The sequence below is a fragment of the Equus przewalskii genome, chromosome 17, assembly GCF_037783145.1.
Source record: "Equus przewalskii isolate Varuska chromosome 17, EquPr2, whole genome shotgun sequence".
Taxonomy (NCBI): Eukaryota; Metazoa; Chordata; class Mammalia; order Perissodactyla; family Equidae; genus Equus; species Equus przewalskii.
In genome coordinates, this window is record NC_091847.1 from 9401882 (window position 1) to 9423387 (window position 21506).

The 21506-nt window shown below is 45.6% G+C and overlaps 1 protein-coding gene across 50 annotated transcripts in view; it reads left to right on the top strand.

The window, feature by feature from the left end:
• The window catches only part of CLASP1 (cytoplasmic linker associated protein 1), a 258954-nt gene extending 238283 nt beyond the window's left edge, over positions 1-20671 (top strand). For all 50 annotated transcript variants that reach the window (XM_070581077.1, XM_070581036.1, XM_070581055.1 and 47 more), the window contains 3 exons: positions 5460-5666; positions 7090-7206; positions 17514-20671. In XM_070581077.1, coding sequence (XP_070437178.1) covers positions 5460-5666; positions 7090-7206; positions 17514-17600 — 411 coding nt within the window. In that variant the 3' untranslated portion in view covers positions 17601-20671. The remainder of the gene's footprint in view (positions 1-5459; positions 5667-7089; positions 7207-17513) is intronic.
• Positions 20672-21506: the final 835 nt, after the last annotated feature.

Genomic DNA, 21506 nt, shown 5'->3' on the forward strand with positions numbered 1-21506 from the left:
CTCCTTGTGTTAGATACATCTGATTAAAGGCTTCGTGCAGGCAGCATCTAGAATTCCTGGAGTTTTGTAGGCGGAAGTTGTCCTTGGTTTTGGGTTTCAGCTCAGCACATCTGAGACAGCCTGTTTACCCAGCAGCTCGCTGTAGGGTAACTCGCTTTAGCCTGAATGACAGTAGATCATGGAGACACTGGAGGAGAGGAAGGAACGCTTGTGATAGGGTTCTCACTGCGAACCTGGCCTTTTATTTCCTTGTCTCGTTAATGCTTGTTGCATCCCTGAGGGGCACTGGGGTGGGCGCGGGGGTCCGTTAGTCTGCTCCAGTCACGACTGAGCGGCCCTGCTGGGCCTTGAATCCCAGTCTTTCTCCAAGCCTGTGTCTCTGCGCTCACTGAGCTGCTTCCCCGTCCTGGTGGGATCTTAAACATCGATTCCTGTAGATCAGTGTTTTCTAACTTGTATCTGTGAAATCATCTAGTTTTTCCTGACCCTTTCTTTTTTTTTTTTTCCATGTTTAAAAGCACACACAGTTTCCTCATTTGGTTACTATTACTTAGCTTTCTGGCCAGAATGTTGCACTATGTATGAACAGTGGTTTCTTACAGTGGAAGGGCATTGGTTTCTGAGCATGGTCTCACGGCAGGACCAGATCAGAAAAGGGGTGGACCCCCTCTTCCACTTTTCACCATCTGCTTAGCTGTGTGTAACTCAGCCACAGGCTAAGGACGCGCTGGGGACTGAAAGCAGTCTTAGGGATGTGCACGAACTGAGGAGGAGGAGAAACACTTCATCTTAGGGAGTTCAGTGCACGATGGAGCTCTTCTCAGAAATACGCTACTCCTCTTCAAACAACTGATTTCTGGAAAAAACTAACCTGAACTAAAGTCTCTTTTCCAAAGAACAGATCTGTTGCCTTTCTAGTGTGTCACCTAGAACGGGGCACTCTGGGCGTTGTACAGTTGATTTTTCCCAAGCCCCAAGTTAGTCATTGTGGATATCTTGCCTCGTCGTCATTTTCTAGGCTAGCATCTTAGTTGGAACACGTAAACGCACATCGGTGAGGCATACCTCAGGGGTGAATTTCCCAGTTGTGAACATTTAAAAATATGTACACTGTAGGAAAATTAGTTTGACAAATATTTATCGAGTACCTAGTGTATGCTGGACATTGTGCTGGGCATGGGGGTGGAAAGATGGTTGAGATGGGAGCTTGCCTTCAAGGAACTTTTAGTCTAGTGGGAGAAACAATTCCAGCAAAACGTTTAAGTGCAGTGATCGAGGTGTGCACATGAGGCTTCCTGGAGGTTCTGTTGAGGTGAGTAGGTCCTGAAGGATGACTTGACCAAGCCAGGTGAAGAACATGAGTGAACGACGTTCAGGAAGAGTGAAGGGGTTAGACAAGGGCTCTGAGATGTGGCTGGCAGGGTATATGCAGGGTGTGCCCTCACCTCTGTCAGCAGGGCACAATAGGAAGAGGGAGGGCAAAAAATGTGACTAGACAGGCAGGCAGGAGCCAGGCCTTCTTGACCTTCCTTGCTGTATTGAAAACCCTGGGCTTGGTCATCAGGTTAGCATTCTAAAGTGATTATTGGGGAGGGCACACCTGCTCCATGTTGGCACAGCCTGGGTAGGAGCGGTCCCCTGGACAGAGTTCTGCCCTCTGACAGCCCTGGAGCTCCCAAGTTCAATGCTGTGCCTCTTGGTGACACCTCTCCTGCCCAATGTCACCTCTGATGGTGGTCCTCATACCAAGGCCTAGCTCATAATCATTGCATGTTTTGTAGCTCCAATTGTTTGTATGTTCTCTCTCTTAATCCAAATAACTGTAAAAGTAGATATTTTAAAATCCTCATTTTAGAATTTTAAAAAAATTGAGACTCAGACCAAGTAAGTATCTTGCCAGAGGATTGAACTGAGGTTCGTCTGCCCTGCTGCTCTCAGAGGCTGAGAATGTGCCTATCCAACTCTGGAGGCTGCTTTACTTGAGGTAAAAGGTTAAAGGTCACGGCACGCACATCAGGGCCAAACAGCACTCTTCTTTCGGGGGATCTGTATGGAAAAAGTGCACTTTGCAGGAGATTGAGCTGGCAAGAAAAAAGTCACAATGGGCTTCTTCTGATGGCCTCTTTCCTGTGTGTATGTGACGTGGAGTGAGATGCCATAAATGTGACTGAGTTCATGCTTGCCAACAGGGAAGTCTGCTCACTTATATTGAGGTGCCTGGCTAACCCAAACCACGTGCTTACTGGCGGGGAGGCAGAGGCAGGGTGGACTGGCTCTGCATGGCCGAGGGCCCTTCAACTGGAGGAATCCCCACAGAACACCAGAGAAGCCTTTTGCAGACATTGATTCTACTTCCCACAGCTCACCAGCCTCCTTCCATCTAATCCTGGCCAATTACAGGAAACTCCTCAGGTAGCAGATCCCCACCATCTGGCCCCTGCCTGCTTCTGTGGCCTCGTCCCACCGCTTCATTGGTCTTTGCATCCTTACGCTGCCCCATTACACGGACCACCCCAACCTGGCCCACCACCATGAGGGTGAGGCCCAGGACCCATCATTCTCACCTCTGGGGCCTGAGCTCTGAGCTCATTCCTGACACACAGGAGTGAGTGAATGCACACAGAGGGTGGTGAGGAAAAATTGCCAAGGCTTTCAAGTTCTAAGAATCTTATGAGCTTCTTGAGAGTAGGACATGACTCTATTAAGATAAAATTACCTCTCTGTGGTGCTTTGCACCCAAGCCTGACCTCTCGCATATATATATATAAGCACAGACAAATCCTGGATGTACTTGACACCTGTCTTCTCATATGTACACAGTGTTTACCCTTGAACTATGCTGATCAGGGTCTCCTTTGCCTCTTAAAAGGATTAATACGTAATCCCAGTGTATGCCGCCACAGGTGTGTGCGTTGTGTCCCTGAGCATGCTGACCAGCTGATGATAGGGGGAGTGATCTTATTTCATAAGACACCCAGCCTTTGAGCAGTACCTTACAGAGACAGCAGGTACCCCTAGGGAAAGTTCAGAAGGCCTCCAACAAGAAAGAAATATGACTCTCAGAATTCAGGAAGGTAGGGCTTCTTTAAACAGGAACATATCTTCGGACAGACAGGAGAATGAAGTTGAGTCCATCAGTAAGAGTTGAACCCCTGGTAAATGCCCAGCCTTGCTGAGTTCTTCAGAGTGCAAAAGAAATGTTCTAGCTCCTGCCCTTGCAGCCTGTTCGGTAAGAAGAAATATACACGGGCATGTCAGCAAGAATACAAAGCAGTCTACATTTGGTGCCGGAAATAGAGAAGAACTCTTAGAAGTGGAGGGAGAAGAGATCATTCTGGTAGTCAAGAAGGCCTGGGAGGGTCAGGGCACATGTGTCAGCCACGTTCGAGGGAAGTGAGTTTCCTAGCTTAGCAGAGGGGAGTTTGTGGGAACAGTGGGAGATAGGCAGAAATAGTAATGATTATAATAATATTAGCTAACACCCAGGGGGTACCTACTCCATCCCAGGGATCAGGTCCAGGTCAGGAAGACCTCACAGAGGCTGCGTGATCCTGCAGGGCAGCTCGCTGGCACCTCCCACCTTGAACCAAGGGCCAGACTGCTGACTTTCCCTGAATCCCAAAGGGCATTTTAAGTAGATTTTTACAAATACATTTTCCTTGCTGTGCATGTTAATATAACATTCTTTGCAGTTTTCCAGTATAATAAATATGAAGAAAATAAAATTACCCGTAATCTTACCACCCTGAGATAACGAGGGTTAACATATTGTACATTTCCTTCCAGGTTTTTCATAGCGTTAACTGCCCAGTGTGGGGGCATGAATGGCCAAAGTAGAACTTCTTAGTGAAAACCCCACTATTAGCAGCATGGCCCACCTTAAATGTGTCATTGTTCAAATGAGATGAATTCAGCTCTCTAGTGTTGGCGGGATTTCCCTTTACTATTGCAGAGAGCAGAGCAGACACGTGGGGCAATGAGGCACACTCTGGAAATGAGCCCTGTTCACAAGGTAGTCTAGCCTGGACTGAACATGAGGCTGAGCTGCTGGCATGTTGTCCAGAAGCTGTGGCTGGAAAGCCCTGAAATCTGACCCTCCTAGAGAGAGGACCTGGGGCTCTGGGGGCGGTGCCTCAGTCAGGCCCTAAGGTGGCCTAAAGCAGCCCATGTGGCCACCATATGGCTCAGGTTGCCTTTCTGTGTCTCCTACCTTCCTTGGCTTGTATGGACTGACTTTTAGCCTGCTTGTGCCCAGGACTAGAAGATGCTTTCCAGATGGTCTGTATGTGGTTTTCTTTCATCGGTTTTTATTTAAATCACAAGAGTGCTGGGATGATTGAAGGCTTGAGCTGGTAGCCTTGTCTCATTGCTGAGTTGAAGACAGAGCTGAGTTGTTTTGAACAGCAGAACACAAAGAATCTGGGTAGAAGGACCCATCCAGGGCCTGCAGTAGGAGAAAGTATTAGCTTTTCATTGTATTTTGTAAGAAAATGCATACCTCTTTATACCTGGTGTCTTCGTATATCGTTTGTATAATGTATGTACTCCTGTGCTGTTAAGAGCAGTAACTATCATTTTCTGAATCTCAGTCATAACTGGATATTGCTCATCGGATGATCTCTGTGAGACACCACCGTTTTACAGATGAGGACATGGGATTTTGCACTTGGGAGTGGCGTGACTGGGATTTGCCTTGGGCTTGTGTTCTTTCTTCCTCGGTGGGTTTTGCATTTAGCTTCTACCTTTATTACAGAGGGTTTTTGTGGACCTTCTGGTGACTTCTAGAACATGTCCTCTGTGTACCCTAGTGCGTCGAGATCTCTTCAGAGGCCGCTCCTTTGGTCATGAGGCAGCCATTTCATGTACTTCCTTGAAAGTGCAAGGTGAGGTGATACCATGAGTACATACTCCTGGAGAAGCAACTTTCCACATGAGGCCCCTCAGGAAAACACTTTCAGAGAGTTCTTTCTGAGCTTTCCCAACTGCTTTGCAACTAGGCACCTCCATGGAAACATAAATGTTGAAGGTCATTCTGATTTTCTTTAGAGGCTTCTTGCCAGCTATTCCAGTTGTGTGTGTCCCATACGCCATTGGAAAGCATTTATATTCCTGGGTCCTAATCCTCTAGGGCAGAGACGCTCAAATTTTTGTATACACAGGAGTCTCCCAAGTGCCTGTTAAAACAGCTTGCTGGGCTGCACCCGCACAGTCTCTAGTTCAGCAGATCCAAGAAGCTGCATTTCTGCCCAGTTCTCAGGGCTGCTGCTGTTGCAGGGGGAGACCACACTGGAGGCCACTTCTCTCAGCTTTACTTTCCTTATCAAAATTAGTGGCAGGAAGTGATAGCTGCCATCTAGCAGTGAGTGAAGCCTCTGTCACTTGGCCTCTGAAATATTATTTGGTCTTTTCTCCTGTTGTGGCATGTGGAGCTCACTCATTTGGGGGAACCCATGTTTCAGGTGGTGAGAGCTGCCGAGGAGGCTGCGTCCACGCTGGCCAGTTCCATCCACCCGGAGCAGTGCATCAAAGTGCTCTGCCCCATCATCCAGACAGCCGACTACCCCATCAACCTCGCCGCCATCAAGATGCAGACCAAAGTCGTCGAGAGGATTGCCAAGGAGTCCTTGCTGCAGCTCCTTGCCGACATCATACCGGGCTTGCTGCAGGTAGGCCCTTCATGATGGCATGGCCCAGTGCCTGTCTGCATGGGGCTGTGAGGCCAGGAACAGTGGCTGCTCAACTCCAAGTGGTGTGGGGACTTTGCTCTCCTCATTCACTTGAGGGGCAGGTAGGAAGGGCCAGGTGGTGAGCTGTGTTTTCAAACCTGTGAAGTTGTGTGACTTGGACGCCTCACAGCTTCTCTCTTGTCTCTCGTCCACCCTCCCCTGAGTGTAGCAGGAAGATTTTCCTGGCAGCCTAGAATTGCGGCTCCCGGAATGAACTTTCTGTTTACTATAAACATATTTTGATCATTTTTGTTGTTGTTCATTCCTTAAACAAACCGTTCTTGCAAATCTGTGGGCCCTAGCCCTGGGCAAGGTGGGCCATGGAGTGCAAAATCAAATAATGGTCCTTGTTTTTACATATCCAACAAATATTTATTAAAATCCTTCTAAGCATGAGGCATTGAGTTAGCTAGACTTTGGAATATAAAGGATGTTTCCCACTGTGGTGGCACTACCTCAGGGATTTTCAACCTGCAGTTGGACACAGTACAGCCATGCAGACAAGTATAGATAGTGGCGCCGTCTGCTGAGCTACTGTAGAGAGGAGCAGGTGAAGATTTCTCACGTCGGAGGTGGAGAGGTGATTTCCAGGTTGGGGTAGTGGTAAGAGAGGGATCACAGAGGAAGTGATTTAGAGTTGGGCCCTAGAGAGAGAGAGCGATTTCATGGGGAAGGGTAGAGAGAAAGCAGCTTCACATTTAATAAATGCTGCTGCTTGTTGGGCTCTTGGCTTGGGAATTTAAATACATAGCGCTGAGGACTGGATTATTCCAGACAGAGGGAAAGACACAAAGGCTGAAAAATCCTCAGGGCTGTTTGAAGAACAGCAGGTAGTTGCATTGGGTATGGGACAAGGATGAGGCTGGCAGGTAGACTGGGGCCCAGCTGTGGAGGAATGCACGTGTCAGGCTGTGGGACTAGACGGGCCCCAGTAGTCTTTGGACAGTAGAGGAGTTTGCCCACAAGAGCGAGTGAGGTAGTTCTCGTTACTTTAAAGGCATTTTCACATGTGAAATTTGCCTTATCATTGGGAGAAATATGGAAGAAGCAAGTTCTTTTCTGCCTTTCATTTCTTTTCTCATTCTCTCTGACAACGTTTTTTGGGTGACACTGCTGTGGCAGCTCATTACAAAGCAGCGCCCTCTGGACCTCACCAGCAGTCCGCTTCCGCACCCAGGGACTAAGCTTTGACCTCCCTGGGGTGAACCCTGTCTGGGTTCCGTTGCAGAGCTAGGGGGTATTGGTTGTTACTGACAAGTCCAAGGTTGAACTATGAGGGCGTTTGCGGAAATGTGGATGAAATAGTGACTGTGAAGCACATCTTTGATCTCATTTCCTTTTTGTGTCCCCCTTCTCACTCTAGGGTTATGACAACACCGAAAGTAGTGTGCGTAAGGCCAGCGTGTTTTGCTTAGTGGCGATTTATTCCGTAATCGGAGAAGAGCTGAAACCTCACCTTGCACAGCTCACAGGGAGCAAGGTATGTATAGTGTTACTTGGGCTCTGCCAACTTGTCATAAGTCTGCTTGTCTGTAGCTCTCAACTCCAGACAGGTTTTTCTCATCATATGTGTTTTAGCTGGGCCTTATTTCTTCAAAAGAATTTTTCTGTAGATAAAAATGACCAACTACATAGTGAAGTCGTTGTAAGGTGATGCCAAGATGATATAGCATACTCTATTGTAACCCGTTTTTGAAATGATAATAGCTTTGAGCTTCCAGTTTATTCCCAAAAGTAAGATGACTTTGTTAGAAACCTCACAGAAACACTAAGGAAATTGACCTCCTAGCTAACAAAGCTGAGTCAGGACCACTTCCCTCATGGCCGTCAACAATAGTGATGGCTGGGTCTCGCCTTGTGTCCCAGACACTGTTCTCTACACTTTGCATGTGGTGACTCGTGTATTCAGGACAACAGGCCTGTGGGGTAAGGATGGTTATCCTCCATTTAACCTGCCAAGGGCACAGTGCTCTTGCTCTGGAAGCCAGGCTTTTACTCACTGTGCTGCCTCTCGTGTTCCTGTAAGAGTATGCTAGAATCAGGGGCAGAAAATGGAACAAAAGGACTGTTGGCTCATTGAAAAGCAGAGTGGCTGAAGTGCTTATTGGTTTACAAATAAACTCAAATCTGATTAATCTGCCAGATGAGAGCAGGGAGAAAGCCCCAAGCCCTGAGAGGAGAGGCTGGGAGGCTGGCTGGGCCAGGAGCCTACTCCAGGGATTGCCTATGGGGAAAGCACATCAACATCGAGTTCACAAACGCCCTGGCAGGTTTAAAGCGTAAAAAAGCATGAGGCTGGAAGCGCCTGACTTTGCTTCTTACGAGAGAAGGAATCAGCAAGTGAGGCCCCATTTCTTTTCAAATAGAGCTGTTCCTTTGACACACCTGGTGTGCATCACAGACAGCCTTGCTTCCCCCTAGTTCTGGGCGAAGCTGCCTCTGCCTGCCTTTGACCAGAGCAGGGCTCATACCCTCAGCACTATTGACTCCGGGCCACTTGTTGTGGTGGGCTGTCGTGTACATTGTAGGAAGTTTCCCAGCATCCCTGACTGCCACCTGTAGATTCCATAGCACACCCCACCCCTCAGTGTGACCGTCATGAGAGCCTCCACACATGGCCAGATGGCAAAATCACCCCTGATTGAGAACCACTGGTCTGGAAAGAGGGTGACACTGTCCTCTTCTTGCAGACAGAAATAAGCAGCAAGGTTGGCAGTTGTGAGTGAGGCAGGTGTGGATCAGTGATTTGGGGGCTACTTCACCTGGTTCCGGTTTCCAGTTTCTCCTTTCCTTCTCTCTTCCTACAAAGGGTTCTTATTGATCCCTTCCCTAACCATGATCTGAAAAATACTGAGCCAAGAGTCACAAACAGCGTGCTAGGCCAGGAACCGTCCTCCCTCTCCCAGCCTCCTTCAGGGATTTGTAGGTGGTTCCTGGCAGCAGTGAGGACCTAGAAGACAGTATGCACAAAGGGAATTAGATTCATAAAAGCAAAGTTCATCCAAAAATAATATTAGTCAGATCTCAGTTTTGTCTGGCACTTTCTAACTTTCCTGAGTAAGGAGCTGTCCCGTCATCTCATTTGACCCCTCTAATAAGGAACTGAGGAAGTACAGGTGTGTTTTATCCCTGTTCTGCAGCGACCTGCTGCCCCTCTCAGTGGTAGCCTTGCATCTAGAGCCCATGCCCTGACCAGGAGCCAGTACTTCCCCCTCCCCCAGTTACAACTTAGTCAGCTCAGAGGGCTTAGGGAGGCTGGCCTTACACTTTTCTGCTTTCGTAGCCCAATTCATCCAGCCATTACAATTTTTACATGTGGTAACTGGTGTGTTAATATGAACTTTGTAGACACATGTATACATCTCCTAAAACAATCCCCCACCACCCCACCAAAAAAAAGATGAGTAGCCGACAGAACGTGGTGCTAAGTCTGCCTCAGTTTCCTAGACTAGAAACAAAGAGAGTCAAGCCCTGGCTTCTGTGTCTCTGTGTAACCAGGCCTTTCAGAATGCTCTTCCACTGCTTAAATGAGGTGAGTAAATGATAGCAGCTTCTGTAGAGAAAGGCCTGCTGCCAGCTCAGGGAAGGAACCTGTGTGGTGCATTTTGACAGGGGCGCCAGTGCTGTGGCAGCAACACTAGCTTTGGGGTCAGACAACCTGCCTTCTAGTCTCTGTCCCCCACTGATAGCTGTATGACCTTGAGCAAGCTTTCTTTTCTTTTCCTCAAAAATATGTTTTTGTAGGAAAATACACACAACACAGAATTTGCCATCTTAACCATTTTTAAATGTACAATTCACTGGCATTAAGTGCATTCATATTGTCATGCAACCATCACCACTACCCAAGTCCAGAACTCTTTTCATCTTGGAAAACTGAAATCCTGTACCCATTAAATACTTATTCCCCTTCCGCCTCATCCCTCCGGGCCCTGGCAACCACCATTCTACTTTCTTCCTGTAAGACTTTGACTATTCAGGTACCTCATAAAAAGTGGAATTACACAATATTTGTCATTTTATGACTGGCTTATTTCACTTAGTGTAGTGTCCCATAGGTTTATCCATGTTGTAGCATGTGTCAGAATTTCCTTCCTGTTTAAGTCTGGACAATATTCCATTGTATATACATACAACATTTTGCTTTTCCATTTCTTGATAATGGATGCTTGGGTAGTTTTCACCTTTTGGTGAATAATGCTGCTAGGAACATGGGTGTACAAATATCTCTTTGAGACCTTACTTTCATTACTTTTGGGTATATCCAGGGAATTGCTGGATCGTATGATAGCTGAACTGTTTCCCACAGCAGGTGTACCACTTTACATTGCCACCAACAGTGCATGAGGGTTCCGCTTGCTCCACATCCCTGTCAACACTTATTATTTTCTCTTTTTTTGATAGTAGCCATCCTAACAGCTGGTGTGAGCTGGTGTCTCATTGTAGTTTTGATTTGCATTTCTGTAATGATTGGTGATGCCAGGCATCTTTTCATATGCTATTGGCCATTTGTATGTCTTCTTTAGAGAAATAACTATTCAAGTCCTTTGCCCATTTTTGAATTGGGTTTGTTTTGCTGCTGTTGTTGAGTTTTAGAAGTACTCTATATATTCTGAATATTAATCCCTTGTCTTTGACGCACAGATTTTAAAAATTTTCATGAAGTCTAGTTTGTGTGTTGCTATTGTTGTTGCCTGTGCTTTTGGTGTTATATGCAAGAAATCATCCCAAATCCAGTGTTGTGAAGTTTTTGCCCTATGTTTTCTTCTAGAAGTTTTATAATATTAGCTCTTAACATGCAGGTCTCTGATCCATTTTTAGTTAATTTTTGTGTATGGTGTTAGGTAAGGGTCCAACCTCATTCTTTTGCATGTGAATATTCAGTTTTCCCAGCACCATTTGTTGAAAAGACTCCTTTTTTCATTGAATGATCTTGGCACTGCTGTCAAAAATCATTTGACCATATATGGGAGGGTTTATCTCTAGGCTCTCTGTTCTATTCCATTGGCCTGTACGCCTGTCTTTATGCTAGCATCACACTGTTTTGATTACTACAGCTTGGTAGTAAATTTCGAAGTCAGAAGCAAGTTCTCCAGCTTTCTGCTTTTTCAAGAACCTTTGACATTTGGGGTCTATTGAGATTCCATATGAATTTAGGATTTATTTTTCTTTTTCTGCAAAGAACCTCACTGGGGTTTTGATAGGAATTTCATTGAATCTGTAGATTGCTTTGAATAGTACAGGCATACTTCACTTTATTGCGCTTCACTGATACTGTTTTTTATAAGACCCTTCACCAGCAGAAAGATTATGACTCACTGAAAGCTCAGATGATGGTTAGCATTTTTTAGCAATAAAATATTTTTTAATCAAGTTATGTACATGTTCTTTGGACATAATACTATTGCACACTTAATAGACTACAATATAGTGTAAACTTAACTTTTATATGCACTGAGAAACCAAAAAATTTGCATGGCTCGCTTTGTTGCAATATTCACTTTGTTGCAGAGGTCTAGAACTGAACCTGCAATATCTCTGAGGGTTGCCTGTATTGACATCGTAACAATGTTGGGTCTTCAATCCATGAACATGGGATGTCTTTTCCCTTATCTGTGTCTCTTATTTCTTTCGGCAACATTTTGTAGTTATCATTGTACAGGTCTTTCACTTCCTTGGTTAAGTTAATTCCTAAGTCTTCTATTCTTTTTGAAGCTATTATAAATGGAATTGTTTTCTTAATTTCCTTTCCAGATTGTCTATTGTTAGTGTATAGAAATGCAAGTGATTTTTGCTTATTGATTTTGTATCCTGCTACTTTGCTGAATTCACTTATTAGTTTTAACAGTGTTTCGTGGCCTTTTTGGGATTTTCTACACAAAAGATTGTATCATCTACAAAGATAATTTTACTTCTTCCTTTCCAATGTGGATGCCATTTATTTCTTTTTCTTGCCTAATTGCTCTGGCTGGAACTTCTTGTATTATATTGAACAGAAATGGTGAAAGCAGATATTCTTGCCTTGTTCCTAACCTTAGAAGAAAAGCTTTCAGTCTTTCACCATTGAGTATAATGTTTGCTATTGGCTTTTCATATATAGCTTTTGATATATTCAGGTAGTTTCCTTCTATTCCTGGTTTATATTGAGTATTTTTATTATGAAAGGGTGTTGGATTTTGTCAAATACTTTTTCTGCATCAACTGAGATGATTGTGTTTTTCCCTTCATTCTGTCAATGTGGTGTATTATACTGATTGACCTTCATGTGTTGAACCATCCTTGGATTTCGGGAATAAATTCTAATAGGTCATGAGATAGAATCTTTTTTTTTTTTTTTTTTTTAAAGATTGGCACCTAGGCTAACAACTGTTGCCAATCTTCCTTTTTTTTTTTATTTATTTTTTTATTTTTATTTTTTTTTTTTTTAAGGATTGGCACCTGGGCTAACAACTGTTGCCAACCTTTTTTTCTTTTTTTTCTGCTTTATTTCCCAAACCTCCCCCCACCCCAGTACATAGTTGTATATCTTAGTTGCAGGTCCTTCTAGTTGTGGGATGTGGGACGCCGCCTCAACGTAGCCTGACGAGCGGTGCCATGTCCGCGCCCAGGATCCGAACTCTGGGCCGCCGCAGCGGAGCGTGTGAACTTAACCACTCGGCCACGGAGCCAGCCCCGAGATATAATCTTTTTTTGTGTGTGAGGAAGATTGGCCCTCAGCTAACATCTGTTGCCAATCTTCCTCTTTTTGTTTGAGGAAGATTGTCACTGAGCTAACATCTGTGCCAGTCTTCCTTTATTTTATGTGGGATGCCACCACAGCATGGCTTGACAAGTGGTACTAGGTCCATGCCTGGGATCTGAACCTGCAAAGCCCATGCCGCCAAAGCGGAGCACATGAACTCAACCAGTACACCACCTGGCCGGCCCCTATAATCTTTTTATATGCTGTTGAATTTGGTTTGGTAGTCTTTTCTTGAGGATTTTACATCAGTGTTCATACAGGATATTGATGCGTGGTTTTCTTTTCTTATAATGTCCTTGGCATTGGTATCAGGACAATGCTGACCTCATAGCATGAGTTTGGAAGTGTTCCTTCGTCTTCAGTTTTCTTGGAAAGTTTGAGCAGAATCAGTTTGGTGGAATTCGCCAGTGAAGCTGGCTGGTCTGGGGCTTTTCTTTGTCAGGAGATTTTTGATTAGTGAGTCAATCTCTTTACTAGTTATAGATCAGTTCAGATTTTCTCTTTATTCACAATTCAGTCTTGGTAGTTTCTGTTTTTCTAGAAATTTGTTTCATCTAGGTTATCTAATGTGTTGGTGTACAATTATTCATAGTATTCTTTTTGGGGGTTTTTATTGGCTTTTGGGAGTGTTGTTTGTTTGCTGAGGAAGATTTGCCCTGAGCTAACTTCTGTTGCCAGTCTTCCTCTATTTTATGTGTGAGACGCCATCACAGTATGGCCACTGATAGATGAATGGTGTAGGTCCATGCCTGGGAACCGAACCTGGGCTGCTGAAGCAGAGTGTGCCAGACATAACCACCGGCCACCAGGGGTGGCCCTCATAGTATTCTTTTATAATCTTTTGATTTCTGTAGAATCAGTAATATGTTCCCACATTTGTTTCTGATTTTCTAATTTGAGGGGATTTTCCTTAGTTTAGCTAAAAGTTTGTCAATTTTGTTGCCCTTTCCAAAGAACCAGCTTTTGGCTTCATTGATTTTTCTCTAATGTTTTTCTATTTCATTTATCTGTGCTCTAAGCTTTATTATTCCTTCCTTCTACTAGCTTTGGGTTTAGTTTATCCTCCTTTTTATAGTTCCTTAAGATGTAAAGTTAGGTTATTGATATGGGATCTTTCTTCTTTTTTAATATAAGCATTTACAGCTGTAAGTTTTCCTCTTTGCACGGCTTTTGCTGCACTCCATAAGTTTTGGTATGTTGTGTTTTCATTTCCACTTGTCTACAGATATTTTCTGACTTCTCTTGTGATTTCTTCTTTGACACAGTTGCTTAGGAATGTGGTGTTCTGTTTCCACAAATTTGTGAATTTTTCGGTTTTCTTTGTTACTGATTGCTAACTTCATCTAGTTGTGGTCAGAGAAGATAACTTTGTATGCTGTCTATCTTTTTAAATCTTTTGAGACTTAATTTGTAGCCTGTCCTATAATCTATCCTGGAGAATGTTCCATGTGCACTTGGGTAGAGTGTTCTGTATGTGTCTCTTAGATCTAGTTGGTTTATTATGTTGTTCATGGCCTCTGTTGCCTTACTGATCTTTTTGGTTGTTCTGTCTGTTTTATTTAGAGTGAGGTATTGAAGTCTCCAGCTATTGTTGTAAAACTGTTCCTCCCTTTAATTCTGTCAATTTTTTGCTTCATGTGTTTTGATGACGTTACTAGATGTGTAAATGTTTATAATTGTTATATCTTCTTGCCATATTGATCTTTTATTGATATATGATGTCCTTCTCTGTCTCTTGTAACCTTTCTTGATTTAAAGTCTGTTTTGTTTGATATTCGTATAGCCACCCCAGTACTGTTGGTTACTATTTACGTGGGATGTCTTTTTCCGTCTTTCGCTTTCAACCCATTTGTGTCTTGGATCTAAAGTGAGTCTCTTGTAGACAGCATATACAGTAGTCCTCCCTTATCTGTGGTTTCAGTTACCCACGGTCAGCCGTGGTCTGGAAGCAGATGATCCTCCTGATGTGTTGTCAGAAGGTCGACAGTAGCCTTACGCTGCATCGCAGTGCCAGTGTCTTCACTGCACTTCATCTCATCATGTAGGCATTGTGTCGTCTCACATCATCACAAGAAGGGGGAGTGCAGTACAATAAGAGATTTCAAGAGAGAGACCACATTCACATAACTTGTATTACAGTATATTGTCGTAATTGTTCTATTTTATTATTAATGACTATTGTTAATCTCTTACTGCACCTAATTTATACATTAAACTTTATCAAAGGATGTATGTATAGCAAAAAACATAGTGTATATAGGGTTTGGTCCTGCCCACAGTTTCAGATGTCCAGCGGGGGTCTTAGAATGAGCACCCCAAAGATAAGGGGCAGCTACTGTGGTTGAATCCTCTTTCTCTTTTTTTACCCATTCTGATCATCTCTGTCTTGATTGGAGACTTTAACCCACTTATGTTTAAAGTAACAACTGATAAAGAGAGACTTCTGTCACTTTGGTGTTTGTTTTCTGTATGCCTTACAAGCTTTTTTTGTCCTTTGTTTTCTGCATTGCTGTCTTTTGTGTTTGTTTGCTTTTTATACTGAAATGTTTTCATTCCATTCTCATTTCCTGTTGTGTATATTCTTCAGCTGTTTTCTTTGTGGTTGCTGTGAGGATTACATCTGACATCCTAAAGTTATAACACTTTAACTTGAATGTATACCAGCTTAGTGAGCAAGCTCTGAACCCCAGCTGTTCCGTTTGTAAAATAGGAGAACCTGCTCTGCCCGCCTCAGAGGACTTTGGTGAGGCTCAAATGTGACAGTCAGTGTAAAAGCTCCTGGTAAACTGTGGAACATGTACACATCGTGAATGCTGTTGTCGCTATCTTCTCTTTGTACTTGTAATTAGATTCTAGACTTGACTAAGGGGACTTCTTTGTGGTTTTCAGTTGCAAATAGACATAATAGTGTTTAGCAACTCATTTTTAACCAGCCTTTCATAGAAATGTAACTATCTTCTGGATCATTTTTTCCGTCTTTAAAGACTCTTTGATTCAACAAGTTTGTGTTAGGAGCCTGCTGTCTTCATTACAGTATGCTAAGGCATGTAGGAAAAGCAAAACCTTGTCCTGCCCTGAGGAGCATAAACTACAGCTGGGGGACAGGACTGACACATGAGGAAACTTGTGCAGCAGCCCAGAGCGACCAGCACGCAACTGACACAGTGGGACAGGTGCTGATTGCTGGGCCATGGGCCCACTGGAGCAGGAGGAAAGGGAGAGACTTCTTGAGGAAGTGGGACTGAACTGAGCTGGGCTTGGCAGGATGGAGGGGCGCTGCATAGCGAGAGAAGACAGAGCAAACTGCAGGAAGGAGAAGCGTGAACAACTCTGGTGGAAATTGGAGAGGTGTGTTCAGAGGACACAGTTTCTGCACAAGGAGCCACAGAGGGCACGTGGAAGCGTTCTCAGTCCTCTTCATTTTGCAGGTGGGGAAGCCGAGGCTCGGAAAATGTTCTGCCTGAGGTCACACAGCCTTTTAGTGGTAGAGTTGCTTCTAGCATTCTGCCAGATCTGTTGAGCCTCAGGCCAGAGCTTTGTCTCGTGGGCCAGGATTTCCCTTGAACCTAGTTGGCCCTGGACGCGTCGCAGAGAGCCCCAGAGCATGAAAGTCCTTGTGGAAAATGATGGCACTTTGATCGCTGCACTGACTATATATTAAAAGGTTTAAGATTTTAAAAGGTGGGGAATGGCAAACTGCGACATGAGTTGTAAATGAATGTGACACGCTGCTCTGCAGCGAGAAGAGTGAGACAGCTCCAGGCGCTGGTGTGCAGAGCCCTGCGGTGGACTGCTCCCTGCGGACTGTGCTGTGGAAACACCCGCGGCTGTGTAGGCAGGCTCGACACGTGCATGACAGCACCTTTGCAGGGCAGGCTGTCTGGGGACAGTGCCTCTCTTAGGAGCTCTGCACTGTTGCTGTTCCCACTGGTCATCAGAGGGCCCTACTTCCTCGTGCACCACACACACCACCCTCAGCTTCTCTTTATGGGTCCCCCTGGAGACCAGCCTCTCCTCCCCTCGGTTGGCTTACAGTTGTCTCAGCCCCACTGTCTGTTCAGAGCAAGGCAGGTCAAGAGCTGTGGACACTAAACATTTCATATTCCCTTAATCTTACAAGTTCTGTGTTAAATAGATTGCTTTGGGCATTTTGCTTCTACAAATACCTCTTTCTTTTTATTCTTAATATGATCAGGCAAATTATCAACATAATATATTACCTTAATTGCTGTTTTACATATTTTGAGGGTACAAATGGGCTTAAGTTAAAAAGTAGTGAGATCTCAGCTATGAAAGCCGTTCACTGTAAAGCACTATGCCCATCTGAGGTGAGATATTTAGTGATGCAGTATCTGGCCCCAGGGAGGTCTGATCTCCCCGGAAGGAGCGAGCAAGTCCACTGCTAAGTATAGCTTGAGGCAGCGTATGCTGCGTGCACTGTGGGGTGGGAGTGCCCCAGGAGCTCAGAGGAACAAGTGAGGGCATCCAGATGAGCAGGTGGGGGAGGGCTTCATGGGGCTAGGTCTCAGGTGCCACAGTGCTGCGGTGGGTTTCAGCAGGCAGAAGTGGGGGTGGGGAGAGAAGGCGTGCTAGGCGGAAGGAACAGCTTGAGCAAAGGTGTGAAAGTTAGAGAATTTGACCTCTAACCTTGGCTTAGCTGCTTTATCCCAGTGCAGCGTGGGCTCTCACCCTGCTCTTCCCACTAGCTTGGATGGAGCTGTTGGGTGCAGTCGCCCCAGAAATTTGTGGATCTGCCCATCATACGCTTTTTTCAGGGAGCCCTTGGCCCACCTAGTGAGAACAGGTTTCATCGTTTTTGTAGTAACCCATGGCGCTTCTTTCCCTCTAGACTCTGGTCTCCCTCCGTGGCCCTGGCACCCAGCAGAAGTGTTGGATGAGTAGTAGGCCCTCAGTAAATGTTTGTGTGATGAATTTCTCAACTAAAGGACGTGCTCTTTTCTTATTGTCACCTGGGGTTGTTTTCCTGTTTTCTACTTTTTGATTGCTTTTCCTCTTGCTAATTTATTTGTACCTTCTGTTTGCAGATGAAGCTACTAAACTTATATATAAAGAGGGCCCAAACCACGAACAGCAACAGCAGCTCCTCCTCCGACGTGTCCACACACAGCTAATGGCGACGCCACAGTCTCTTCGTGTAGCCCTAGAAGCAATCGGTGGTGCCTCTCTGAGACCTTTCCCACCTCCCCCCATCGGCTGCCCAGTCAGTACAAGGAGGCCCGCAAATATTTATTACAATCAGTATTTTGGTCCCTTCCAGCTTTTGTGTAGAATCTTACTGGTATTGAATGTAAAGGAAACAAGGCCAGCATTGCATCTTCTTAAGAAACAACAGGAATCAGAAAAGAGCGATACTTAAACATGTCTTGTACAGCCTGCTGAGATCATACAACCATGTGTGTGGGTGCAGATTTTAAAATCAGAGCTCTCTAGCCAATACTTGGTAGAAAATAGCATTTTCTTTTCAGTTAACAACAGATTTGAGGAGGGAGTGTTAATTTGTGTTTCTCTTTCATCTTAGTTTACTTTCCTCTGGACGTGGCCTGTATGAGGCAGAGCACTACCCCTTTCACAGTTGACACCATGGAAGGGTCGTTTGTCTTTAAGTTGTGTTTTGAGACCTACTAAGAATGTAAATCAAGTCTTTGCAAGAAATGGAGAAAAGCCTGAAGATGGTCTTTTAACAAAAACGTGACATTTTGCTTATAATGCCTAGACTGGAGGCTGACTGCCCTCACCTTTAGTGTAGGAGGGCATCCTCCATAATCCCCCCAGGACAGGCTCCTGCGCCTCTGAGCAGCTCCACTGACGCTGTCCCCACCCCCAGGCTGCCACTCGAGAGAGTTCTTACAGTTTAAATGCAGTCAAGGTAAAGTTATGGCATCAGTTAATGGCCGCCTAAAAAGCCGTTTCGTGAAGTGTAGACAGTGGAGGAGGAGCGTTTGTTCTACTGCTAAGATCTTGGGGAAACCTGGACTTCTCCCAGGACCCTGGGCCTCCTGACACCCGGTTAGCACTGTCTTTTTCCTCTCCCCTGACCTGTGCCTGAGCTGCTCAGTTCTAAAATGTTCTCAGTCAGTCTGGTAAAGGGCAACGCTCCCCTCTCAGTTATGACTTTAATTTCAGATTAAGATCAATGAAAAGTCTAGAGAGACCAAGTGTCAGAATCTTTTTGTTTTTTAGTTTATGGACTGAAGTACCTTCTCGATCATCTATCTATTGAAAAAGTCATTGTTTACTGAAAAAGTAATTATGATGAGTGGCAAATTGCAGAAAAACAGGATTTGAAACAGTTTTAGAGTCTGCTTCCTTTTCTTCAATGAGAAATTATCAAAGAAACTACCTTTTTAAAAAAATGTCTTGGGGGTTTGATTGCTGTAATAAAAGTAACTAGATTTGGAGTCTGGTTAAGTAAGTTTTGAGTAAAATTCTTAGAGCCGAGTGGAAACTTCTAATGCAATCACGAAGACTTGTATTGTCTCTTGTTACTCTATTTTAGATCCTCTCCATTGAACTGACTTTTCCGTAAGGAAAACGCCTATTCTCATGTTAATTTTTACTGAGGTGTTTGCTGTTGGATGTGAGTCGCTGCCCCCGGCCTGAAGAGCAGGGACAGGTTCTCACCACTGCTCTCCACACGGCCCCATTCTCTGACCTCCAGCGTTGATGCTGGAAGCTGGGAAAGGCACTGTAGCAGACATAACTCGTTTTCATTCTGAATTTGTTTTAGATACTTTATTTGGAAATGGGCACTGAAAATGAAGGTCCAGGACCAGTGAAGCCAGAGTGCCTTCACTGCGAGGGTGTGTGTGTGTGTGTGTGTGTGTATGTATGTGCGTGTGTGGAGGGGGCATCTTGCACACGTAGGAAGTACCCCACTGCTGCTGTTGAGGGAACTTCAAGAGCGCATTTTAAGTGGTTGAATATTATTGACTTATTTTTGGCTCAAAACATAGCAGAACCAGGCCTTACTTTCATTGATAAATACCGTTTGTTAATATTTCACTAACAGGATTTCTTTTTTACACTCTACAAGTGAGCCAGAAAGTCTCGATGGCGCTTCTGTGGTGGAAACGTGCGTTCTGGCTAGGTTATTCAGGAGTTCTTTTATGCTTGCTGCATTCAGAGAGACCTTTCTCCTGTAACTCTTTGACGCCCAGGGCGCCCTGGCCCCCGCCTGTAGTTGGGAAGAATCTTGAACATTGCCAGCTGTCCTCATAGTACTCACGAAGGGCTAGCCTTGAATGTCACTTGCCCACCTTCAATCTCCTGACTTAGATACAATCGCTCCCGGGTCTCTTGGCCTCAATCAGAACTGCTCCCACCACCGAGGAGACTCGCATGCCGCCGCCACCTCACAGGGAGGGCTGTGCCACCGCCGCCCTCTCCGAGTCCTGACAGCTGCAGCTGCCTTGCCTTGCCGCCACCTCCCTGCAGGCCTCCTGTTCAGACGAAACAACAGAACACAGAAGAGCAAAGCCCCCCAAACTGGGTTTGCCTCCCCCGTTTACCTGACTGTACAGGGCCCCAACACCCCCCACGCCCCGCTGGGGCCGGATTGCCTGGCTCTTGCTTCCCTTCAAGCTGCTGCCATCCCTCTCAGGCCCCGGTGCGCCCGCAGGCCGAGGCCGAGGGGGCGGCAGGTGGCCTTCTTCAAGGGCACCAAGTGTGCTTCGCTGGACCGGGCCGAGACGGCCGCGGGGCTGCCTTTCTGGGGCTCCTCACTAGCTTGTCGATACCCCAAGCAGGTAATGCAGCCGAGTTTGTCTCATCAATCTTTTTCTTTCCCTGCCACCCTTTATTTATCAAGCATAATATTACACATTAAAAAACAGCAAATAAGAACTTTGTAGAATCCCACCAGGACTTTGCTAACAATAATGTTTGGAAATGAAAAAAGAAATGCTCTGAAAAGGATCAGCCACCAAGATAGTTTTGTTGGCACTGTGTTCACACGCATGGTCCCCCACACCCCCAGGTTGGGTTTTTGTTTTTTGTTTTTGGGCTTTTTCATGTTACATCCATATCTGTATTTATATCTTATTTGTTTCACCTTCAAGTGTATCATGGCAAATGTACAGATTTTTTTTTGTTGTTAATAATGTGCTAGGATTTGCTAAAAAAGAAAACAACAACAAAAAAACCCCTTTGAGTTTGCCCTAGAATAAATGAAACTTAATTCAGATTCCTGCATTGGAGCAGTGTTTTTTGTCACCGTGCCCTGTAGGTAGCTTATCCCATCTCCTGACATCAGAATGTGACCACATTAGAACTGCATCGGGGAGCTCTTTCTCCTTGTGACGTCAGCGGGTCAGACCCTAGGGCGGTGTCCCTGCCGACCTGGGTGCCCGGGCAGGGCTGCCATGCTGGGTGGAGTGGAACGGTCGGCCGTGCAGATGCGTGGTGGGCTGCGTGACCAAGGGCCCTGTCCGCTCGTCTGGGCAGCGAGAGTGTTAGCTTCCAGGCATTCTGAGACTGGGGCAGGCAGGTCTTCGCTTGGCCCTCAGGGAAGGGCTCGGAAGGGGCTGTCCGACAGCCGGCAGGAGCGTGGTCTTAGGAGGAACAGCGCACGACACCAGGGGCACCAATCCATTTCTTTGGAGTCTTTATTAAGAAAAACTTTTTTTGAGTTTTCCATTGTGTTCCATGGTGATGAGCCCCCTTTCCCCTGTGGCCCACCGCCTCCTAACCCTGTGTGACATGTGGCCTGGAGTGATACGGATCACAAATACCTGGGTTCACATCCCAGATTCCCCCCTTTGCCTCTTGGGCGAGTCACGTGGCTTCCTGCCCCTGTCTTTCCACTTAGAAATTGGAATGAGAGCTCCTTCCGGGAGGTGCTGTGAGGCTCACCCAGGCGGTGCGGGTGAAGCCGCCGGCCGGGCCCTGCCTCCTGCTGTGGAGTGGGAAATACACAGGAGGGGGAGTCAGCCCCACACGCCCGCACGCCCTGCAAGTCTATTATTCATTAGCAAATGTGGAAAGCCCCCAGGGGCGCAGGCTGTGGTCAGGCACAGCGG